Source organism: Cordyceps militaris, assembly GCF_000225605.1.
Source record: "Cordyceps militaris CM01 unplaced genomic scaffold CCM_S00003, whole genome shotgun sequence".
Lineage (NCBI taxonomy): Eukaryota > Fungi > Ascomycota > Sordariomycetes > Hypocreales > Cordycipitaceae > Cordyceps > Cordyceps militaris.
The window spans coordinates 3,101,652-3,122,350 of record NW_006271971.1 but is presented as its reverse complement, the minus strand read 5'-3'; the positions used below and the strand labels follow the sequence as shown (position 1 = coordinate 3,122,350).

General features: G+C 57.9%; 7 protein-coding genes across 7 annotated transcripts; all 7 read left to right on the top strand.

Annotated features, from left to right (window-relative positions):
• Positions 1-3,294: 3,294 nt before the first annotated feature.
• On the top strand, positions 3,295-4,346 carry CCM_04604 (TATA-box binding protein; the record flags this gene model as incomplete). Its single annotated transcript, XM_006669752.1, has 4 exons — positions 3,295-3,536; positions 3,591-3,678; positions 3,746-4,171; positions 4,308-4,346. 4 exons carry the CDS (start codon positions 3,295-3,297, stop codon positions 4,344-4,346), a joined length of 795 nt encoding a protein of 264 aa, XP_006669815.1.
• Positions 4,347-5,216: 870 nt separating this feature from the next.
• Positions 5,217-6,644, top strand: CCM_04603 (sarcosine oxidase; the record flags this gene model as incomplete). The annotated part of the gene is made up of 1 exon (XM_006669751.1): positions 5,217-6,644. One exon carries the CDS (start codon positions 5,217-5,219, stop codon positions 6,642-6,644), a length of 1,428 nt encoding a protein of 475 aa, XP_006669814.1.
• Positions 6,645-7,057: 413 nt separating this feature from the next.
• On the top strand, positions 7,058-9,475 carry CCM_04602 (RNA polymerase II, large subunit, CTD; the record flags this gene model as incomplete). Its single annotated transcript, XM_006669750.1, has 1 exon — positions 7,058-9,475. One exon carries the CDS (start codon positions 7,058-7,060, stop codon positions 9,473-9,475), a length of 2,418 nt encoding a protein of 805 aa, XP_006669813.1.
• Positions 9,476-11,570: 2,095 nt separating this feature from the next.
• Positions 11,571-13,197, top strand: CCM_04601 (Copper fist DNA-binding protein; the record flags this gene model as incomplete). The annotated part of the gene is made up of 2 exons (XM_006669749.1): positions 11,571-11,602; positions 11,691-13,197. The coding sequence occupies 2 exons, from the start codon at positions 11,571-11,573 to the stop codon at positions 13,195-13,197; spliced, it is 1,539 nt and encodes a 512-aa protein (XP_006669812.1).
• Positions 13,198-14,483: 1,286 nt separating this feature from the next.
• CCM_04600 (uncharacterized protein) lies at positions 14,484-15,599 on the top strand (the record flags this gene model as incomplete). The annotated part of the gene is made up of 2 exons (XM_006669748.1): positions 14,484-14,616; positions 14,719-15,599. 2 exons carry the CDS (start codon positions 14,484-14,486, stop codon positions 15,597-15,599), a joined length of 1,014 nt encoding a protein of 337 aa, XP_006669811.1.
• A 346-nt stretch (positions 15,600-15,945) lies between these two features.
• On the top strand, positions 15,946-17,290 carry CCM_04599 (nicotinamide N-methyltransferase Nnt1; the record flags this gene model as incomplete). Its single annotated transcript, XM_006669747.1, has 3 exons — positions 15,946-16,000; positions 16,059-16,141; positions 16,487-17,290. 3 exons carry the CDS (start codon positions 15,946-15,948, stop codon positions 17,288-17,290), a joined length of 942 nt encoding a protein of 313 aa, XP_006669810.1.
• Positions 17,291-18,535: 1,245 nt separating this feature from the next.
• On the top strand, positions 18,536-19,414 carry CCM_04598 (phytanoyl-CoA dioxygenase family protein; the record flags this gene model as incomplete). The annotated part of the gene is made up of 1 exon (XM_006669746.1): positions 18,536-19,414. One exon carries the CDS (start codon positions 18,536-18,538, stop codon positions 19,412-19,414), a length of 879 nt encoding a protein of 292 aa, XP_006669809.1.
• Between the last annotated feature and the right edge of the window lie 1,285 nt (positions 19,415-20,699).

The following is a 20,699-nucleotide window of genomic DNA, read 5'->3' as shown; positions in this document are numbered from 1 at the left end:
GCCTCGGACGGCCCACGAGGGGTTCACAGATATTCCTGGCTGTAATCTCTGTACAAGGTGTAAGGCTACGTGGTGTGCGTGCTCGAATTGATGGGCTCGGTTACTGCTGCACGTCAAGTTTTGGATCTTTTTTGTCAGGAATTTTTATTTTCGCCGCGTGCGCCACGCGTGTGATGACGTCGTTCTGGAGTTGCCGAGAAGCAGGCACCAGAGAGACAAAATGGTCCGCGGGTTAGGAATACGAGCTCTATCTTCCTTATTCTTACCATGTTCTTACCATTTAATAATTTAGTTATTAAATACTTGGTCTTTGTAATTTTATTCATCTTTCTCATTCTTCTTATCTTTCTTATCCTTCTAATCTTCTCCTCTGTCTGGCCTTTTTTTGTGGTTACCCGCCTGGCAGGGTAGGGCAGATCGCTGTGGTGCTAACTACGTAGCAAAAAGTCAAAGTGTAAAAATGACAGGGTGGCAGGGGTTATTCAGGCTGCGCAATCTCGCGTCGGTGCGAGGACCGAGGTTACGGTTGTAAAAAATTGTTAAGGAGGTACTTCACGATTTTACTGGGGCGAGCGGGCTAAGACACCACAAGTACCCGGAACTTGCGCAAACCCCGGCGAAAAGATTTTCGCCGCCTACGAGACAGCCGGCCAGCAGCATATATTTTGCGCTACGCCCGCGGGAGAAGCCCCGAGAAAAATGCGAGACGCATTGAAAGGAGCCAAACAGGCCATTTTTCAACTCGAAATCGCACTTGAACCATGTGAGACGCGCAAATCCGCGCAGGGTAGTTGGCAACAGGCGATGCGACGACTGGCGCGTCACGTTCGCGGTGCAGGTATTGGGTACTCGGGAGTCTGACCAATCATGGGGCAGCAAAGGGCAAGATCTGGGGCGACGCTGGGTCGCGGTATCAGTGGAGGGCAATCAATGACTCACAGACGCAAACGAGGGCGGTCGCTGTCCCCTTGGCCAGCGGAAGAGGGCCAGCAAGGCAAGATTGCTGTTTCCCTTCTCTGCGGGGCGCTAAATGTAGAGTGACGAGCGCTGAAAGTCCAGAGCGTCGAACGGCGTCGCATCGCAGCAAAGAGTTGCAATGAAGAATTTGACTTGTTGCTGTCTTCTTCTGCGCGACGGCTTTTGGTTGCTTCGAAATGGACGCGGATGCGCGGAGACGGAGGCCACCTGGTTTGATGACAAGAGAAAATTCCTCTGCGTTCAGGGGCCTTGCTTGTGTCAGAGACTTGTGTTCAGTTTCTCGCCTGTGCGAGGGAGACGCTGACAAGGGTCTGCAGGGAGGGGGCAATATCAGAGTGAGGCTTGTGGGTATTGAGAATTTGCCCCCTCCCCTCCCTGTGGTCAAAAGACAAAAAAATAGGGGTGAGTGGTGGTGGCGCGAGTCGACCCGACGAGTAAGTTACGCGGCCATTTCGCGACCCATAATTTCCTTTTGGAGTCCGGCTAGTTGCGAAGTGAATGGCAGGATTGGTTGGGTGGCAGTCCGTGTTGCTGCCAGCTGGGTACGGCCCCGTGCTGTCCGTGGTGTGGTAGGCTGCCGCTGGCTCGCCACTGCTGGAGGAGTTGCCGGAGAGTTGGGCGCCTGTCGGGTGGTTGCCAGTGGTCGTCGTCGTAAACCTGCAAAACAATCCCTGCCGTCGCTGTGACAGGACGGGATGTGGTTTCCCTTTGCCGCATCGTACCGTAGCCGTTGTGAATGTCGTCGTTGTCGTCGCGGATCGTGTCGCTGCTAGGTGAGCTGCTGCTGACCGACAGAACAACTGCTGGCGGGGGTGGTTGGTAAAGTGGTCATGGGTGAGGAGAGGGCGAGAGAAGAAAAGAAAGGAAAAGGAAAAAAGTGTGAGAAAGAGTAATAATGCAGAGAGGCTGGGCAAAGTGGTCCCGGAGAGGAAAGAGGAGATAAAATCCAGATTGGTGGGCGACGCAAATCACACGCAACACACAGGGGGAAGAGGGGGTCACAGGGGGGCTTGAACCGCCCGAGCAAGGTGCAGCGGAGGCACAAAGGTTGCAGCAGGTTGATGCAGTTGGTGGCCAGCAGTGTGCAGGTAGAACGAGAGGCAGACAGGCAGCAAGCCATGAGTGAGAGTTTGGTGATAGCCAGGTGGCCAAGTCAAGATAGGCTGGCTGCTACGTGTTATGTATCCCTGTTATCAGCAAGTACCCTCTCCGGCGGGTTGTTGCTGGGGTACCTCAGGGGTCTCGTCGCGCCGGACTGGGTGGATGGTGGGAAACAGGAGAGAAATTCACCAGATTGGACGCGCATGATTGGCTCGTGTCGCCGCTAGCGCCAGGCTAAGCTAGGTCTGGCCCTCCCCACAAGTCTGCCAGAGGTTGCGCCACAGGCCCGGTGCTGTTGCCTAGGAGCCCAGACGTGGTGCCCACGTCCAGGCTGCCCACATCGCGCACACTCGCCAGAAATATAAGTAGCCAGCCCTCCCCCAGCTGCCCTGTTCCGCCATTCTAGTGCGGAAGTCTTGATCGACGGCCCTACGTATTTCCTCCTGCGTTTGGTCACCTCATAATCCCCCCCTACCTACCTCCTCACCCACCCAACGGCGGTGTGCCCACTTTTCTTGTCTGGATCGCTTCGTCTGCTTCCAACCTCAGTCCCTTCTTGCACCATCATCGCATCTCTGCAACTCGACACCTACATCGTCTCTTCAACCACTCTCCCTACCTTTTTACCCTGAAGCGACCTTGCCGGTGCCCGAGCGCAATTTTCAGCGAATTCCTAGCTCCTAGGAAAGCGGATCCGTCGCCCTCTCTCCTCCGCGCGATCAGGCCAAAGAAACTGGAACACGTTCCTTGACGCCCTCGCACGCCTCTCCTCTCTACCCGCAACCGATCCTACCGACGAAAGATAGTTACCGCGATATTCGCCGTCGTCGATTTGGGTCGTTGCACGCTTGTGTAGTTCAGATTTAAACCAAGTTGTGTGCCTTTTTTGAAAGTGATAAAGGCGGGTTTGTTGTGTTCGACTACCTCGATCACATATTCACTGCCACCTTGACGACGCTGCCGGCTTTTCAAGTCAACGCCTCGCAAGGACAAATTCATTTGCTCGAGCAGCGATCCTTGTAGGGGAGACATTCACTTGTTCATCTCCCGCGACTGGTACGCACACCTGTTCCTACCTTTGCATTTTGCCACTGTTCGCACCCCGCACCTGTTACATCTCGTCGTTTTTCTACACTTCAGATGCTAACCAGCTTCTCAGTTGCGCTCAGCTTTCTTGCTCTTAAGCACAGAGAACATCGTTTCTCGCGCACAATCATGGAGGGCATTCAAACCCACCCGTCCAACGCCGCTCAGGCCAAGGCCTTCACTGCGCCTGGCTCACTGTCTTTTCCCGGCGCTTCCAACGAGCTCACACCACCTGGCGGCAACGGTGATGCTTCGCAGCGTCCCGTCCTGCCTGGCCAGGCTGCAGCCAACGGAAACGGGGTGACTCCCGCGACACCCGCAGCAACACCCGCAGCGACTCAGGGACCTAGTGGTATTACTCCTACTCTGCAGTATGTATATCATTTGAAACGTCTTGTCCTTGGGTGACACTCACATCCTTCAAGGAACATTGTCGCCACGGTCAATCTCGATTGCCGTTTGGACCTTAAGACAATTGCTCTACATGCCAGAAATGCCGAGTATAACCCAAAGGTACTTCATACCTGGCTTCATACGCAGTAATTTTCCAAGTTCATTGCGATGCTAACACACTGGGAAGCGTTTTGCGGCTGTCATCATGCGTATCCGCGAGCCCAAGACCACAGCCCTCATCTTTGCCTCTGGCAAGATGGTTGTTACTGGTGCCAAATCCGAGGATGATTCCAAGCTTGCCTCGCGCAAATATGCTCGTATCATCCAGAAGCTCGGGTTCAACGCCAAGTTTACCGACTTCAAGATCCAGAACATTGTTGGCTCCTGCGACATCAAGTTCCCCATTCGTTTGGAAGGTCTTGCCTCGCGCCATCACAACTTTAGCTCTTACGAACCCGAGTTGTTCCCTGGTCTGATCTACCGCATGATCAAGCCCAAGATTGTCCTCCTGATTTTTGTCAGTGGCAAGATTGTCTTGACTGGTGCCAAAGTGCGCGAGGAGATCTATCAGGCCTTCGAAATGATCTACCCTGTGTTGCAAGATTTCCGCAAGGTCTAAGGATCTACGCGCGGTCGCGACTGCTCAGTTCATTTCAAGGTACTACGTTATTCACTTGTATGACTACATCCTTGGTCACGATCCCATGACTACTTTCTCCCCGCAACGGTTCTGTGTTTACGCCTGCTAGGCCACAAGCAAGCTTAACCACCCGTTTGTACCATTTTGATTTCAAAGCATTGCACTGGCGTTGGTAAAGGACAGAAAGGTGGAGGTCATTGATTCCTTAATTTCTTTTTTTCCCTTTTTTTTTTTTTGCAATGGTCCCGTCCCGATTTGAGGCGAAAAGCACAAAGACTTTTTTATCGCGCGATTATACATAGATTGCTCGTGGACCTGTTGGCCATAGTTGAACTATGGCCTCATTTCTGCTTTAATGCTTCTGAAGAGAAGAAAAAAAAATTATTGCTGAGGAGAGAGTTAGCGAGGCTTTTTTATAGCGGAGGTGGAGGACGGATGAGGACAATTCAAAGAGACGGATGAAGATGTTCTTCATTCTGCGAATTTGTTGCTAAGGACTCTTTTTGACAATTTTTTTTTGGTCCAGTCGACCCTAGCGCTCGTCGCCTTGTGATACTTGGCGATCAAGCAAAGACATCGACCGTATTTAGCTCTAGTAGAGTACTACTGATTGTCCTCGTTCCTGATCCCAGATGCCACGTTGATTTTGTTCCGCACGCCCTTTGTGAATCCACGACGCCTTCCGATATGTCAATTTCTGCATTCTGACATGTTAACTGACTGAGCTATGATTGACTCGAGGTGGGCTTGGAAAACATGGGAATATCGGGGCGCGGCTCATCGGAAGATTCGGTCTATTTCGACACGCCGGCGGGCACACCGATCGCGGCGGCTTGGTGTTGCCAGTCCCCCACTTCCGATTGATCGGGAGACGACGCACACGGACTGTCCACCCCCTTTGCCAAACCTGCAACTATAAATCATTACCGTCTTCTGTTTGGAGAGCGAGGTAGCAGAAACAACAGAGGCATTGTTATCATCTCAAGTACCCTTGTCGCTGGCATCCTCTTGTTCGGCCATGGCGGGGTTCCAAGTTCCCAGCTCCGTGCTTATTGTCGGCTCCGGCGTCTTCGGCCTCAGCACCGCCTGGACGCTGACGCAGCGGCCCGAGTACGCCGCCACGAAGATCACCGTCGTCGACGACGCCAGCGCCTGCGGGGGCGAGTTCCCGCCGCTCGACGCGGCGAGCGTGGACTCGTCGCGCATCATCCGCGCCGACTACGCCGACCCGGACTATGCCGCGCTGGCAGCCGTCGCACAGGCGGCGTGGCGCAGACAGGGCGACGACGACCTCGGCGGCCAGGGCCGCTACTCGGAGTCGGGGCTGCTGCTGGCAGCGGACCACCCAGCCACCGCGACCAAGGCGGGCAAGCTGACGGGCATGGACTATACAAAGGGGAGCTGGCGCAACGTCGCGCGCATCGCGCGCGAGGCCGGGCACCCGCCAGACAGAGTGCGCACGCTGGAGAGTGCGGAGGCGTTGCGGGAGCACCTTGGCACGCCGGGGCGCCCGGGCGACTGGGGATATCTCAACACCCTCTCCGGATGGGCAGACGCAGGCGAGGGCATGCGTTGGCAGTACAGGCGCGTCAAGGCGACGGGGCGCGTCGACTTTGTCGATGCGCGCGTCACGGAACTTGTTACAGAGGGAAAGCGCGTGGTCGGCACGAAGCTGGCCTCGGGCGATATCCTCCGTGCCGACCTCGTCTTTGTGGCGGCCGGCGCGTGGACCGGCGCTCTGATTGACCTCCGCGGCCGCGTCGAGGCCACCGGCCACGTCCTCGGCTACATCGACATCACCCAGGCGGAGCTCGACACGCTCTCCCGGCAGCCGGTGGTGCTGAACCTCACGTCCGGGCTCTTCGTCATCCCGCCGCGCGATAGAGTGCTCAAGGTAGCCCGCCACAGCTTCGGCTACCTCAACCCCGTCACGGTGCCGAGCGCGCTGCCGCTCTCCCCCGCGGCGCCGCGCATCCCTATTGTCGCGTCCCTGCCCGTGACGGCGCGCAGCGGAGGGCCCGGGCGGCTGCCCGCCGAGGCGGACGCGGACCTGCGGCGGGCCTTTGGCGACCTCGTGCCGCTGCGGGGACTCGAGGGCCGGCCGTGGCGGGAGACGCGGCTCTGCTGGTACGCGGACACGCGCGACGGCAACTGGCTGGTCGACTACCACCCGGGCTGGGAGGGCCTATTCGTGGCCACGGGTGACAGCGGCCACGGCTACAAGTTCCTCCCCGTGCTGGGCGACAAGGTGGTTGACTGCATCGAGGGACGCGGCGGCGCGCTGGGTAGCAAGTGGACGTGGAAGCAGGTGCCCGAGGGCGACAGGGTGGGACGCGAGACGAACGGCCGGTTTCAGGGGCTGATTACGGAGGATGGTAGTCGGGGTGGTTCTCCGGGTATGATTCTCGAGGAGGAGCTGGGAAAGAAGGAGGTGGCAAAGCTATGAGATTGGAATCGGCTTGCTTTGTTGTCTGGCTCTGCATTGCGTCTTGTGTCTTTCGTCGGCGATTCGCATTAGTTCACGCGTCATACGAGATTTGTGCTAGTTGAACGATGAACAATGAATGGAAATAAATTAGTAACCGCTATTACAATTTTCATGAGTGAGGTAGATGGATGTATGGAGTTGTAATGGACGTTTAACAAAAAGCCTTGTAGTCGCGAGGTGGTGGGGCCAAGCTGTTCCAGATTGCACAAGTGGCGACCTTGCGAATCTCTCAACATTGCGCATCAATCTGCCACGACAAGAGCACCGCATCCTACTCGCAAACGAGATGAACAATACGTAGCCGATTATCGAAAAATAGACGATACCGATACGATTTTGCGCTGCGCGACGCGTATCCCTCTTGGCCTGCAATGTCAGGCAAGGGCTTCGCAGCCAACAGTGGTGGCGGTTTCTCCAACGCCGATGGCAAGTCGCAGAATGCGACCCGGCAATCCATCTTTGAGAAGCAAAAAGCAGAGGCAGCAGCGAAGCGTCAGCGTGAGGCGGCTGAGACAAAAGCAGTTTACGAAGATTTCGTCAAGAGCTTCGACCATGACGACGACGACGACGACGACGGCTACGACAACCACAGCGGCAGCCACCGCATCCGACGAGATGGCGGCTTCTCCAATAGCAGCCGTGGCGGTCCTCCTCGCCCAGGCTTCAGCGGCGGAGGCTCGCGGAGGCATTTTGGTGCCTCCTCAGCCCTCAAGAGCGGCCCGGGTAGCCTAGGCCCTCCGCCGAGCGCCTTTGGCAAGAAGCGCCCCTTTCAAGACTTCAACAAGAGCTCATCCCTACAACGCGATCGAAGCGGTATGGGCTTCGACGACAATCGAAGCGGGCCGCCCGCGCCGCAGCAACAGCAGGCCAGTGCCTCCCTGAGCAAGGCGTTTGCGACGAGCGACGACGAGGACATGGCGGAGGCGCAGGACAGGGAAGAGGAAAAGGCCGTGGCGCGGCCGACGCTGCGGCTGTCGGGCGTGCCGCCGGGGACGTCGCCGGCCGCGATCAAGGCGATGCTGCCCTCGAACCTGGTCGTGGACAATGTCAAGCTGCTGCCGCCCCCACCGGGCACCGGGACGGAGCGCAAGAGCCTGGTGGTGATTGTGACAATGTCGCCGGAGACGCCTGCGACGGACATGGACGCGGCCGTTAGCGCGCTACAAAACAGGTACATGGGCTACGGCTACTACCTGGCGCTGCACAGGCACCTGTCCTCGGCGGTGGTGAGCTCGGCCGCGTTGCCGAGCCTGAGCGCGTCTGGCGCCTCGCATCCGTTTGGCGCGAAGCCCGTGGAGCAGGCTGAGGTCGGCGGCAAGCACGCGCAGCAGCAGCACGGCTTCCACCGCGGGTTCGCGCCGCCGACATCCTACGGGCCGAGCTACGTGGCGGTGAACCGCGCGACCCTCCTTCACGTGCCCGTCAAGCCGCCGCGCGACGTGCGCACGATTCAGCTCATCAACATGGTCATCGAGGGCGTTCTCGAACACGGCCCCGAGTTTGAGGCGCTGCTCATGTCGCGGCCCGAGGTCCAGCGCGAGGAGAAGTGGGCGTGGCTCTGGGACGCGCGCAGCGAGGGGGGCGTCTGGTTGCGCTGGCGGCTCTGGGAGGTGGTGACGGGTGCGCAGCCCAAGGGCCAACGGGGCAAGTACGTGCCGCTGTTTGACGGGGCGCACGCGTGGAAGTCGCCGGAGAAGCCGCTGCCGTTTGAGTACACGACCAAGCTGGACGAGTTTGTGTCGGACTCGGAGTACAACTCGTCCGACGACGAAGACGCGGACGACGAGGCCAACAACAATCGCGACGCCGAGGAAGGCGGGCGGTCGTTTTTAAATCCGCTGGAAAAGGCCAAGCTGACGCATCTCCTGGCGCGGCTACCGACTACGTTGGGGAGGCTACGAAAGGGAGACATTGCGCGCATCACCGCCTTTGCGATTACGCACGCCAGCCGCGGCGTGGACGAGGTGGTGGACATGATGATTACCAACATTGAGCGGCCGTTTTCGCTCGCGGCCGCGAATCCCGAGTGCGACGGCGACCGGGCGCGGGAAAAGGCGGCGGCCTCGACGGCCAACGACGAGGGGCCGCCGGACCTGAGCGGCGCGAGCCTGATTGGGTTGTACGTGGTCAACGACGTGCTGTCGTCGTCGTCGACGAGCGGGGTGCGGCACGCGTGGCGGTTCCGGCAGCTGATGGAGGCGGCGCTGCGGGCGCGCGGCACGCTGGCGTGGCTCGGGCGCATGGCGGAGCGGCAGGGCTGGGGCCGGCTGCGCGCGGACAAGTGGAAGCGCAGCGTCGGGCTGGTGCTGCACCTGTGGGAGGGGTGGTGCGCGTTTCCGGCGGCGAGCCAGGCGCTGTTTGCGCAGAGCTTTGAGAACCCGCCGTCGCTGCGGCCGGAGGTGACGGACAAGACGCAGGAGGAAGGCGGCGGCGAGGTCAAGGATGCTCGGTGGAAGCTGGTCGAGGCGAGGGAGGAGGAGCAGCAGGAGGAGGAGGATGATGTGGAGGGGGAGCCGATCGAGGAGGATGATGTGGAGGGAGAACCGATTGAGGAAGACGATGTGGAGGGAGAGCCGATTGAAGAAGATGATATTGTCGGTTCGCCAGTTGATGAGGGCGATGTCGCGGGCGAGCCCATGGACGAGGACGAGGGGGCGCCGAGGACGGCTCAGGCTAGTAGTGGTGCGCCGGCGGAGTCGTCAAGTTCGGGAACGGGGCTCGGGCAGCCACGGAGACGGATGCGGGCGGCGGACATGTTTGCCGACAGTGGCGACGACTCTGACGAATGAAGCGGATACATCTTGTACAGTCTTTAGCTTGGCGTTGATAGAATTGAAACGGACATTTTCTTGTGTGCAATCCGAAAGCGGTTCTTTGGGTGTGAAACTCTAAGCTACGATGCTGCACGGAGGACGAAACAATGGGCTCATGTTGGTTGGCAGGATTGAACGTTAGTAGATTAGTTAATTATAAGTCATGAATCCGGTTCAATCAAAGCATGCAGGCATGTGACTGGCTGACTCGGTCAGTGTCCCGAATCCTTGGCAGCATCACTCGAACGACAATGGGCTGCAGCCGTGGACCCTGCGGTTCCCGCGGTCAACTGGGCTGGGCTACAATTTCAAGGACGCCGACGCATGACGCCTTTTTTGGGTGAATGCCCGTTTGAGCAGGTCCAAGAGGGAGCTGAGGGAGGCTAGACAAGCAATCCCGGTGAAGGAGAGAGAGGCGCGGTCGGTATTATTGGGCGCGTGGTTGTGGTGGTTGTGGTGATTGTGGTTGTGGTGGTGTGCGTCGGAGCCAATAGAAACTTGCTCATCTGGGTCCAACCGGCGTGCCGATTTGTTGGCCGGTGGGCTTTGTGCTTGTCCCGGCCGGGGAGAGGAACGCGCAAATCTGCATCGTGGGAGAAGGACGGAGATGTGCGGATCAACAAGGTGACGGAAAATGGGCTGATGGAACTTGTCGCACATGGACAATGAGGGTGGTGGTTGTGACTTGGGAGCGTGAAGATGTCTCGGGTTTGGCGCGCGAGAGGGCGCTTCGTGTGTCGACAAGTTTGGAGGGTAAGCAACCCCAGTCTGGTTTGCGCCAGCTCGCAGGGGCATCACTGATATGGGGCGAACGCTATTATTGTTAGCCCTGTTTTTTTCCTTTTTTTTCTGTTTTTTTTTTGTTTTTCGCAAATGCAATACATCAGATGTAGGGCAAATGACACCTTGGGGATTGGTGGTGATTGTCCAGGGTCCCATCCACGTATGTGCCCGGCGTGTGCCAAGAGGCGCGGGGAAACTGCCAGTAATAATACTGAAAAAAAAAGGAATCAAATAAAAGAACCAAACAAGGGAGATGGCCGCATATTTTTTTCTCCAGCCTCGTGGCTTTCTCTTGGGGCTGTTTCAGCGTATTCCCATGAAACATGGTGAACCGGTTGTCGATGGCCGTGTCGATGCGATACATATCAAATGCACCGTCCGTGCGTTCAACGACGTGCGCCTGCCCACGGCCCATGACGTTGTTCGGCCAAAGGACTTTCTGGAAATAGAGGCAAATCTCTGATACGTAACCTGTGTCCGGGTAAAAACCCTGCTTCTCGCGTAGTCGATACTGGTAGACGGCTAGATGCAACCTTGAACCTGCAAACGGGCTCGCTTTGACCCTGCGCATGCACAACAGACCGAGCCTCCAGTGGGCTTTGGCGGGTTTGTCGAATTCCTTCAGCGGGTTTAGTGGACAAAGGTCCCCTCCAAAGCCCCCCCGCCCACCCTCGCAGCACGTGGGGCAGCGCTATCCTGGTGCCCTGCCAGCGAGCGGCCCCCCCAAGTTGGTGCGAGCCGCGGGTGCCCGCTCGTCCCTGTCATTGTGGTACTTTGGTAGCCTCTGCTCTAGTTACCATCGCAGAACCTCCAAACGCTTCTTCCTCCTCTACAAATTACTTCTTTACACAACGTCTCTCTCCCAAACACCCCAGCGCCTGTCACACGCCGAACTTATCAATCTGGGCACAAAGGACACCCCCCTACCCGTGCATTCGTCAGCGTTACACATACTCTTCAGACCACTTGGCGGCCAAACCCAAGTAGTCCGCCCCTCCACATCCCAACGGCGGCACCATCATCGAAAGAAAAAAAAAACCCTGACCTCAACGATCGGGCACAATCACCCTGTACCGGCTGGTGCCAGCTCTCAACTCGCCTCAACCGAGATCATCGCTCTCGGATGAGTTGCTTGTCGGACGGGCAAACGACGTACACCCCGACCGGCAGTCACACCGCCGACGGTATCGCCCTCTTAATTTGAGCTGCCAGCACCAGGACCCCCGCCAGACCACAAAGCACGCTCAGCGCCGTCGTCCTTGACGCGGCCGCACTCTCGTCGCTCGCCATGCCGCTCATTAACGGGCAAAAGATGGCCTGGTACGTTCAACTTCCGAGATGTCGGCCGTCATTCTGCGCCGGCTTATCTCGACTTCGGAGGACCCTCCGACAAGCTGACGTCTCTCAGTGAGCCCTGCATTCGCGGCCATCGTTCAACAAAGTGCAACCATGCCAATGACAGGCTCATGGTTCCTGTCCGAAAACCAGGTCGTCCGCTCAGCTCATGCCCTCACCCCGCCTCGCGCCCGTGTTCTTGTGCCGCCGTCACTGCCGCCATCCCCAAGAAGCAGACCTGTCGCTGCGGGCCCTCGTCCTCCTCCCAGCCTGCCCCGCCGGATGCGATCAAGAAAGAGCCCGAGTCGAATGGCTCGTCGTTACCGACAAGTCCCACGAGATCTACACCGGGCGCGCCGTTCAGAGTGCAGAAGTCGTCGAAAGCCGCGGCTCGCAAACAATCTGTCGGTGTCGCCGGGCTCGAGAGGATGGACGCTAACCAGCTCAACATTATACAAGGATTTGACCCTACTCAGCCTGCAGCCATAAACGGGACAAATGGAATAAATGGACACGCCCCCATGAATGGAATGGGGCCATATGCTGCTATGGGTATGCCCATTACCGCGTCGCCCTTCACCATACCCGGCATGTACCCGATGATGCAGCAACCTATGGTGCAGCCTTTCGCACCCGAAGTAAACGGTTCTAGAAATGGAAATAGCGAATCATCCAACGGCAATGCGGAACCTGCCCCAGGAGGCTGCTGCAGCGGCAAGCAGGTGGCACAAGCAACCGCTGTCGAAAGCAAGGCCGCCGGAACCGACGGTAAACCCGAAGCCTCAGGAAGCTGCTGCTCGTCAAAAGACAACGGTACCAGCACCCCAACACAGCCGCCTACCGACAACGCCAATGGCCAGTTAAACGGAAACGCGCTGCCTATCTTTCAGTCGCCTATGGGCATGGCCAACGGCATGTACCCATTCTTTGCCACGCCAAACATCTTTACATATCCTCCCCAATACGGCTCCTACATGCAGCCCCTCCAACCAAAGCAATGGCGGCAGGCCATGAGCAACATGAACATGGCTCCTCAAGTACAGCAAGCGTGCATGTTTGGCGGTCAACCGGCCGTATCCTATCAGCAACACGGAACGACAGACCCCTCAACGTGGACCTCTCACCAGTGCAGCTGCGGCGACACTTGCCAGTGCATCGGATGCGCTGCCCATCCGTACAATGATGCTACGCAGAGCTATGTCCGCTCGGCCTGGAACGCGATGATGCAGGACGCTCAACCGGTGCAGAACGGACACGCGCACACCAACGGCACCCATTCGCCGGCGAATGGCACGCACGGCGTCACCAACGGACAGTTACCGCACACCAACGGCATGACGGTGACGACGCCCACGGGCAAAAACGAAGGCGCTGTGTCGCCCACGGCGCCGCAAACGCCATCGGATGCCACGTCTGGTCTGGCAGAGGAGCAGGCCCTCTCGGCCAATGACTTCTTCTTCGTCAGCTACCCTTTTACCGACGGATGCGACGGCGAAATGTCAAGCTGCCAATGTGGCGACGATTGTCAGTGCATTGGCTGCGCGATCCACAACAATCCGAGCCCCAAGATGGGACACTAAGCGAAGTCGGTCTGCATGTGGAATGATTATATATAAGAGTTTGCTATTTACTCGCCGATACCCCCTCCCCCCCCGCCAAGCTGGCCATTTGTCATAGACACTGCATTGCTCATGAGCGCATTTAAAATGTATATATACACGCCAAACGAAGCATCTAGCGTCAAGGACAAAAGAAATACGATTCCGCTAAAGCTTGGAAACGTCTACAATTTCCCTCACCGTGCCCCTCGCTATACTCACGTGAACCAAATCATCCCATCGTCCGTGCCCGAACGCGATGCCCAGCGGCATACGACGCAACTATGGCCTCAACGGCCAGAATGACCTGGCCGCCCCAGGCTTCGGTCTCGCTGAAGTGCAGGGTGAAATGGGACTGCGCTGCGACGTGGTGGAAGACGCCTATGCTGCCAAACGTGCGGTTATGACAAAGTCCTCGGGAGCAGGTCCGCCACGACGGCGTCGTACTTGACGTCTGGGCACGCTTCGCCCCTTTTTTGTTATTTTTTGGGCAGGATGTGCTCAATACGGTAAGGAGAGTGAACCAGGGAACCATGGAAATCGGCTGTTGCATTTATGTGAGGAAAGGGTCACGGCGTTGTTGGGCCCAGATGTCTGCGCCTCCGCAGGGTTTGATGTGAACAAGGCTCGGCATGGTGACTAACAGATGGTAATTTGGATAATGCTTCAACATTCAATCAAATGTCTGCATAATGATTCTCGGGAACTGGCTGAAACGAAAAATGAGTGTAGTTGACGGAGATGCGAATACGAGTTGACGGAAGCCAACAATGCGCCTAGCTGGCTCGGTGATCGCATAGAGTCACGGAAAGTGGAGCCAATCTTTGTAAGGTAGGAACAAGCCAGTATAGATGTGACTTATAATTGGTTAACAGAGCCTTAATAAAGTAGAAAGGCACACGTTATACGTGAGATGTGTGCGCCTAACTAGCTCTCCATCACTGACCAAGGGCTGCTGCGGGTGATGAATTAGGGAACCATCAACTATGATCCGCATACCGGAATCAGAGGGTCTATTTAATAATTCCACTCTATATAAAAATAGCAAATGCTCGACTTGTCGCGGATTCGCTGCTGTGGGAAGCCTCCCAGTGTTGGTAGTGGGGCGGAACTCGTTTTCAGCTAAAACGCTGGCTCTTGCAACGCCATCTCACTAAACATCATCATCTACAACACACTAACTACCGCCGGCATCAATAAAGCTGTTTGAATTTCAATCGTGATGCAATCAGCGCAACTTTTACAGTAATTCAACACACAACAACCTAATGTCTGGGATCTACAAAGAGCGCTCCCGCGCCACCCGTCAGACGGACGACTCGCGTCGCCACCGCGACAGACGGTCTCGCTCACCAGACCGCAGGCCGAGGCGGTCGGAAGACGCTGAGAATGAGAGGAAAAGTACGAGAAGACACAATCCTGACGAGGACTCGTCATCGCGGCGGCCACGCTCTCCATATAGAGGCCACGAGCCGCGTCGACGCCGAGAACGCGACGCGCCAGCGGCGGCGCCCGCGACGCTGCCGTTTGAGGCGCGGCCGCTGACCAAGGGCGATCTTTACAAGTTTGAGCCGCTGCTGGGTCATTACCTGGACCTGCAGAAGCAGAAATGCATGGACGACATGGATGACCGGGAAGTCAAAGGCCGCTGGAAGAGCTTCATGGGGAAATGGAACAGGGGCGAGCTGGCCGAGGGCTGGTACGACCCGGAAATGTTTCAGCGAATCCTGGAATCCCTACCAGCGGACGAGCCGGAGATCGCAGGCTATGCGGAGCCCGAGAGGCGAGAACGGAGGCACTCGCCAGCGGAGGAGCAGCCGCACGGCGAGGCCACTCCTGCCGACTCGGACGACTCAGACTACGGGCCGGCCTTGCCCTCCTCCTCCCGCGGAAGCAGACGCATAGGCGCCGGCATACCGTCCAGGGACGACCTAGCTCTGCGCGACGAGCTGCGCGCCTCGGACCGCGACGCCGCCCGCGCGGACCTGCGCGCGGAGCGCCAGGCGGACCGGCAGCAGCAAAAGGCGCGGCTCGAGGAGCTGGTCCCGCGCGCCGAGCCGGGCACGCGGGAGCGGCGCCTGGAAAAGAAGCGCGAGACCAACGACAAGATGCGGTCGTTCCGCGAGGGCGGCAGCCCCGGGCCGATGGCGGCGGCGCACGACGGCGAGCTCATGGGCGGGGGCGACTCGCTGGGCGAGCTCCGGCAGCGCAAGGCCGAGGAGCAGCGGCGCAAGTCGGAGCGCGAGGTCCGGCGCGAGGAGCTGCAGCGCGCCAAGCAGCTCGAGATGGAGGAGAGGCGGCGTAAGTGGCAGGAGAGGGAGGAGGGCACCATGAGCATGCTGCATGAGCTGGCGAGGCAGCGCTTCGGGCCCGGGGCGAGCTGAGGGTTATCGTGAACAAAGAGCTTTTTTTTTTCGGAATGGACGGCGGAAATTACTTGGCGTCAAGTCATATGTACAGGAGCTCATGGGCAGTAATACATTGTAAGTAAATGGCGAACGTGTTTTGACTTTTGTTCTGTCGAAGCAACCTCGTGAACGAAGGCTACCTTTTAGAGGCAAATTGCCGGCACCCCAATATAGCAGCCGCGTCTTGGAATCGTCACTCCTCGAGGCCGTCTCAGCTCTACCCGACGGGTATCTATTGTATTTGGGACCTTGTCGACTTTCTCTTACATATCCGTACATCAGCTGGCGTTGAATGGCGTTGGCTCGCGTGCTGGACTACTGCATGCAACCACCAAGGCCCCACACTACCGCCACTAAGCATCAAGAACCTGAATTTGGTGCGCCAAAAAAAAATTCTGACGATTTTCCCACGTTGTATATATTACTCTGCAGCAGGGCTGAAGCGAGGTCAGAAGCAATCTATCGTGGTCTTTGGACTCTTCTATATTACCCGAGGGCTCGATCGGCACGCTACGTCCGTATATACGCACACCACCAAGCCAACCCCAGGAAACAGACTCTTCACTCGGTGCTTCTGCGACTGTTCAGCGTGTCGTGATTTGCGGATCGTTTCGGTATCCACCAAGCTATACGAACAAAGTCCAGACTAGCCTGGTTGCATTCGAAGCGTTCTGTCTTCGCTTGAACGGTGGCTTGCACAGGGAACCCAGCTCTCGGCTGTGACATCACACGTCACACTCTACGCTGCTCGCAGGCTGATATCGGGAGTTGCTGTCATCGCGCCACGTGAGTCTTTCTGACCGAGACCTTGAGGGGACCGGGATATTGGAATCAAAAGGATTGAGACAACGAGGAAGCTACAGGCAGAAGAAGAGACACTACGGCACAAGATGGACGAGAGCGAGGATCACTACGACTTGGGGGACCTCATGGCGATACCCGACGACTACTACCCGCCTCCGGTTCCGCCTACGCAGGAGCTGTACAGGATGAAGAACGGCAAGGACATTACGCTGCACCTGGTCGGCGCGAGCCATACCGAGGCGCACCTGCTGTGGAACGGAGCCAAGCTCGTCTCGGACTACCTGGAGGCGCAGCCGGAGCGCGTCCGCGGGCGGACGGTGCTGGAGCTCGGGGCGGCGGCGGGGCTCCCGTCGCTGGTGGCGGCGCTGCTGGGCGCGACCAAGGTGGTCATGACGGATTTTTCGGACCCCGCGCTCATCGCCAACATGCAGAAGAACATTGATGCGTGCGACGAGACGACGGCGCCGCGGGGCCGCATCGCGGCCGCGGTGGACGCGGCGCCCTTTATCTGGGGCGAGGACGTGGAGCCGCTGCTGGCGCTGCTGCCCGGCGCGCCGGAGGAGCAGCGGCTCTTCGACGTGCTGATCCTGGCGGACCTGGTGTTCCGGCACAAGCAGCACGGCAACATGGTCAAGACGATCAAGGAGACGATGGCCAAGGACGGCGTCGCGTACGTCTTCTTCACGTCGTACCGCCCGTGGAAGCGCGACCTGGACATGGCGTTTTTTGACGTGGCGAGGGAGGCTGGCCTCGCGGTGACGCGCGTCGAGGAGACGATGCTCGAGAAACCCATGTTTGACAACGACCCGGGCGATGTGGACATTCAGAAGACTGTGAATGGGTTCGAGCTGCGGTGGGCGTGATGCGGGGGAGGGGGGCTTGGACAAAGCCTCTTCTCTTTTTTTTCGGACCAACGGATAAAAAAGCAACATGAGCTGACACGTATCTGGGGTGTTGGGCTGGGCTTGTGAGGACGGGTAGACTAGGCTCATGACATACGTTACATCATTGCTAGGATATCGTTCGGGATTGGTGAATAGAAAGACTTTGATGACACAATCCTGGGATATCCGATAACCGGCAAATTCAATGCGAGACAATTACCCGGATCGACGGCAGGCATAAGTCGGAGTAGATAGGGGAGGAAACCAGTGCGCGGGGTCCGGAGGCGGGCCCGTCAACCTCGCGGCAGGCCGGCGGCGGCGGGGAGCGGGCGTAACGTGTCATCGGCCGCGGGGTTATTTAGATTATTAGTCTGGAGGCGGATTGCCTGATTAGTGCGATGGGGATGCGTGAGTGGCCTGAGTTTTGGTGATGGCGGCGTTGACTAGACCTGTTTTGGGGGAAGGGTTCTTAGGTGTGCAAGCTGGTTCCGTGAATTGGTCGGCTCACTATTTGCTTGGCTTAAGCGCGTATTTGATGCAGTCGCGGTTACCCGGTGAGGCAGAGTGGAATTGGTACAGCTCTGAAATGAGAAATGAGGCAGATAACTGTCATTACAGAGGGCAGTTCTCTGGTCTCGTGCCCTGTACCCTTTTCCATCAGGCCCACTGCGCCGTCTGATAATGACACCAAGACGGGCTATTACGTACTCGGTTGTAGCATTGCTACGTGAGAAGCTGGAACCGGCTACACTTGCTCTTTGTTGGGACCTTTGGCTTACCGGCCATCTGACATCCGTCGTAATATTAAGGATTTTTTTCCCCCTTGCTCAATACTGAGACACTGTTAATAGCCGGCGAAAACTACACCGAGGCGCAGGTACCAGCCACGGCGTAGACGCCACTGCTACAGCGCATGACAGAGGCCCGCTGAGGCTTCCCCAAACGTTGCAGCAACCCCGCTATTCGGTTCCCCGATAGCAGCCGCTAATAACACTTAGGGTCCTCGATAGCAGACGTTGCTAGTTTCCCCGCATCAACCCAGAATTTATATCCAACATCACGCTCTTCTCCAGTCTTGGCTCTTGTTCCTCCTCTCCTTTTGTTCTTGTATTAATAACCTTCCTTTTCCCTCTCCTTCTTCTTCTACTTCTGTACACAATTACTATACAGTACTCACAAACTAATTCAACCCCCAATAATCTCGAATAAACCCCAACACCCACCATGCCCGCCCAAAAGACTTCCTCCTACCTCGCCGACCTCGAGCGCGACGGCTTCGTCGTCGTCAAGTCCATCGTATCCCCCGAGAAGCTGCAACGTCTTCGCGCCGCGGCGACCAAGGTCGAGGCGCTCGCCCGCCGCGGCGAGTGGCCGCACATCCGGACCGTCGGCAAGCAGTTCCCGCCGTGGCAGTGGGAGCCGGAAAAGGGCATCTGGGGCGTGCAGCACCTGATGAACCCGGGCCTACCCGGCCACGACATCTTCACCGAGCTGTACTTTTCCGACGAGGTGCTGGACATTGTCAAGGCGCTGCTGCAGTGCGACGACGACGAGCTCGTCATGGAGCTCTTCAACATGCTCGTGCGCCCCGACGGCGACTTTGAGCTGCGCTGGCACCGCGACGACATTTCCGCCGAGGCCTCGCCCGCAGAGGAGATGGAGCGCCTCGCCCGCCCCGGCTTCCACGCCCAGTACAACTTTGCCCTCTGGGAGGACGAGTCGCTCGTGCTCGTGCCCGGCTCGCACGCCCGCGCCCGCACCGACGCCGAGCGCGCCGCGGGGCCCTTTGAGCCCGCCCTGCCCGACCAGCTCGTCGTCAGGCTCGAGGCTGGCGACATTGCCTTTTACAACAATAACATCCTCCACCGCGGCGTGTACGATGCGAAAAAGGACCGCGTCACCCTGCACGGCTCCGTCGGACACGTCGGCGGCAACGCCCTCCGCGCCCGCAACGTCCTCCAGCACGGCATCGGCAAATGGGTCGACAAGGTCGACTTTTCACAGCTCAGCCCCCAGGAGCGCAAGCGCGCCGAGGCTATGCGTGCACGCCTCGTCAAGATGGGCTCTGATGCTGGCGATGTCGGCTACTCGCTGCAGGGTTAAACGAGTGCGTACATTGGAGAAGACGAAACACAGACTGAAAAAAAAAGAAAGACTTCTCACGAGAGGCTCGGTGACTTGGTCAAGTATCTCGGCATCTAACAGTCACGTCATTCTGCTTGTGTGAAATTTTGTATAATGAGGAGAGGATTATTGGAGACGATTCCACGGCTACATAGGTCAAAGTACGTACACTCAGGACATCAATAGTACATGATCACATTTTGTTACATTCTTTTCACATTGGTATATTATTTTTCTTGTTGGTATCTTATATTACCGTTGGTATATTATATTTCAAGTTGGTATGTTATAGTTCACGTTGGTACATCTAGCTCACTTTGGTACATTCGATTTCACGTTACCATGTGCTCCGTTTGCGAATCGCCACCTCATTCCAAGCAATCTGTCAACATGAGCTGTACTGACCCTACACCTTCGCCACCATCCTCTGTTGCTGCCTCGCGGCTCGCGCTGCCCTCCGCTCCGCCGCCATGCTCAAGACAACAAGGACGCACGCCACCACGGGCCCAATCTGCTCAAACAAGGCCTGCAGCACCGGGAACGCTCCCAGCGTCGTGCGGTAGCCCGGCAGCCAGTCCGACGGCATGCGCACATATTCGCTGAGCGTGTTGGTGTCGGGAAAGTAGCCGAGCCAGTCCTCCCAGAGGTCCGGGTTCGTGATGATGCGCCAGTTGGGCAGAATCCATCGCGCCGAGACGATGACGCGGAACAAGGCCGACAGCAGCAGACCGCCGACGGCGATGGCGAGGAAGCTCTGAGAAGAAGAGTTAGCTGCTAGAAACATCCTAGGGAGCTGCGCGAACAACGAGTCGAAAGTACTTACCCTACGTCTTGGTAGCTCCGCCTTGCCTTGCCGGCGCCACGTCACGGCGTGCACGCCGGCGAGGGCGAGCACCACAAGCAGCGCGATGACGTCGGCCGCGAGCCCCAGCTTGATTTGGGCATCCCTTTTCCGAAAGATGCCCGACTCGGCCGGCAGGTACAGCAGCCACGCTCTGTTCCGCGCCGTGTTCAGCGACCAGGTCCCCGGTTCGTGCTCCCGGGTCGGCTGGTCGGTGAAGCTGCGCACCATGCCGGGCGTCCACAGCAGCGCCCAGTCGCGGTCGCCGAGGATCCATCCAATGGGGGGAGTCTCCCAATCCTTGATGGCCGCGTCGGACACGACAAAGTCGAGCGCGGCGTACGCCAGGTTCAGCACGCCGAGCAGCAGCACGCCGGCCCAGGCGGCGGCGGCGCTCAGGCGGCCGGGCCGCATGGCGCGCAG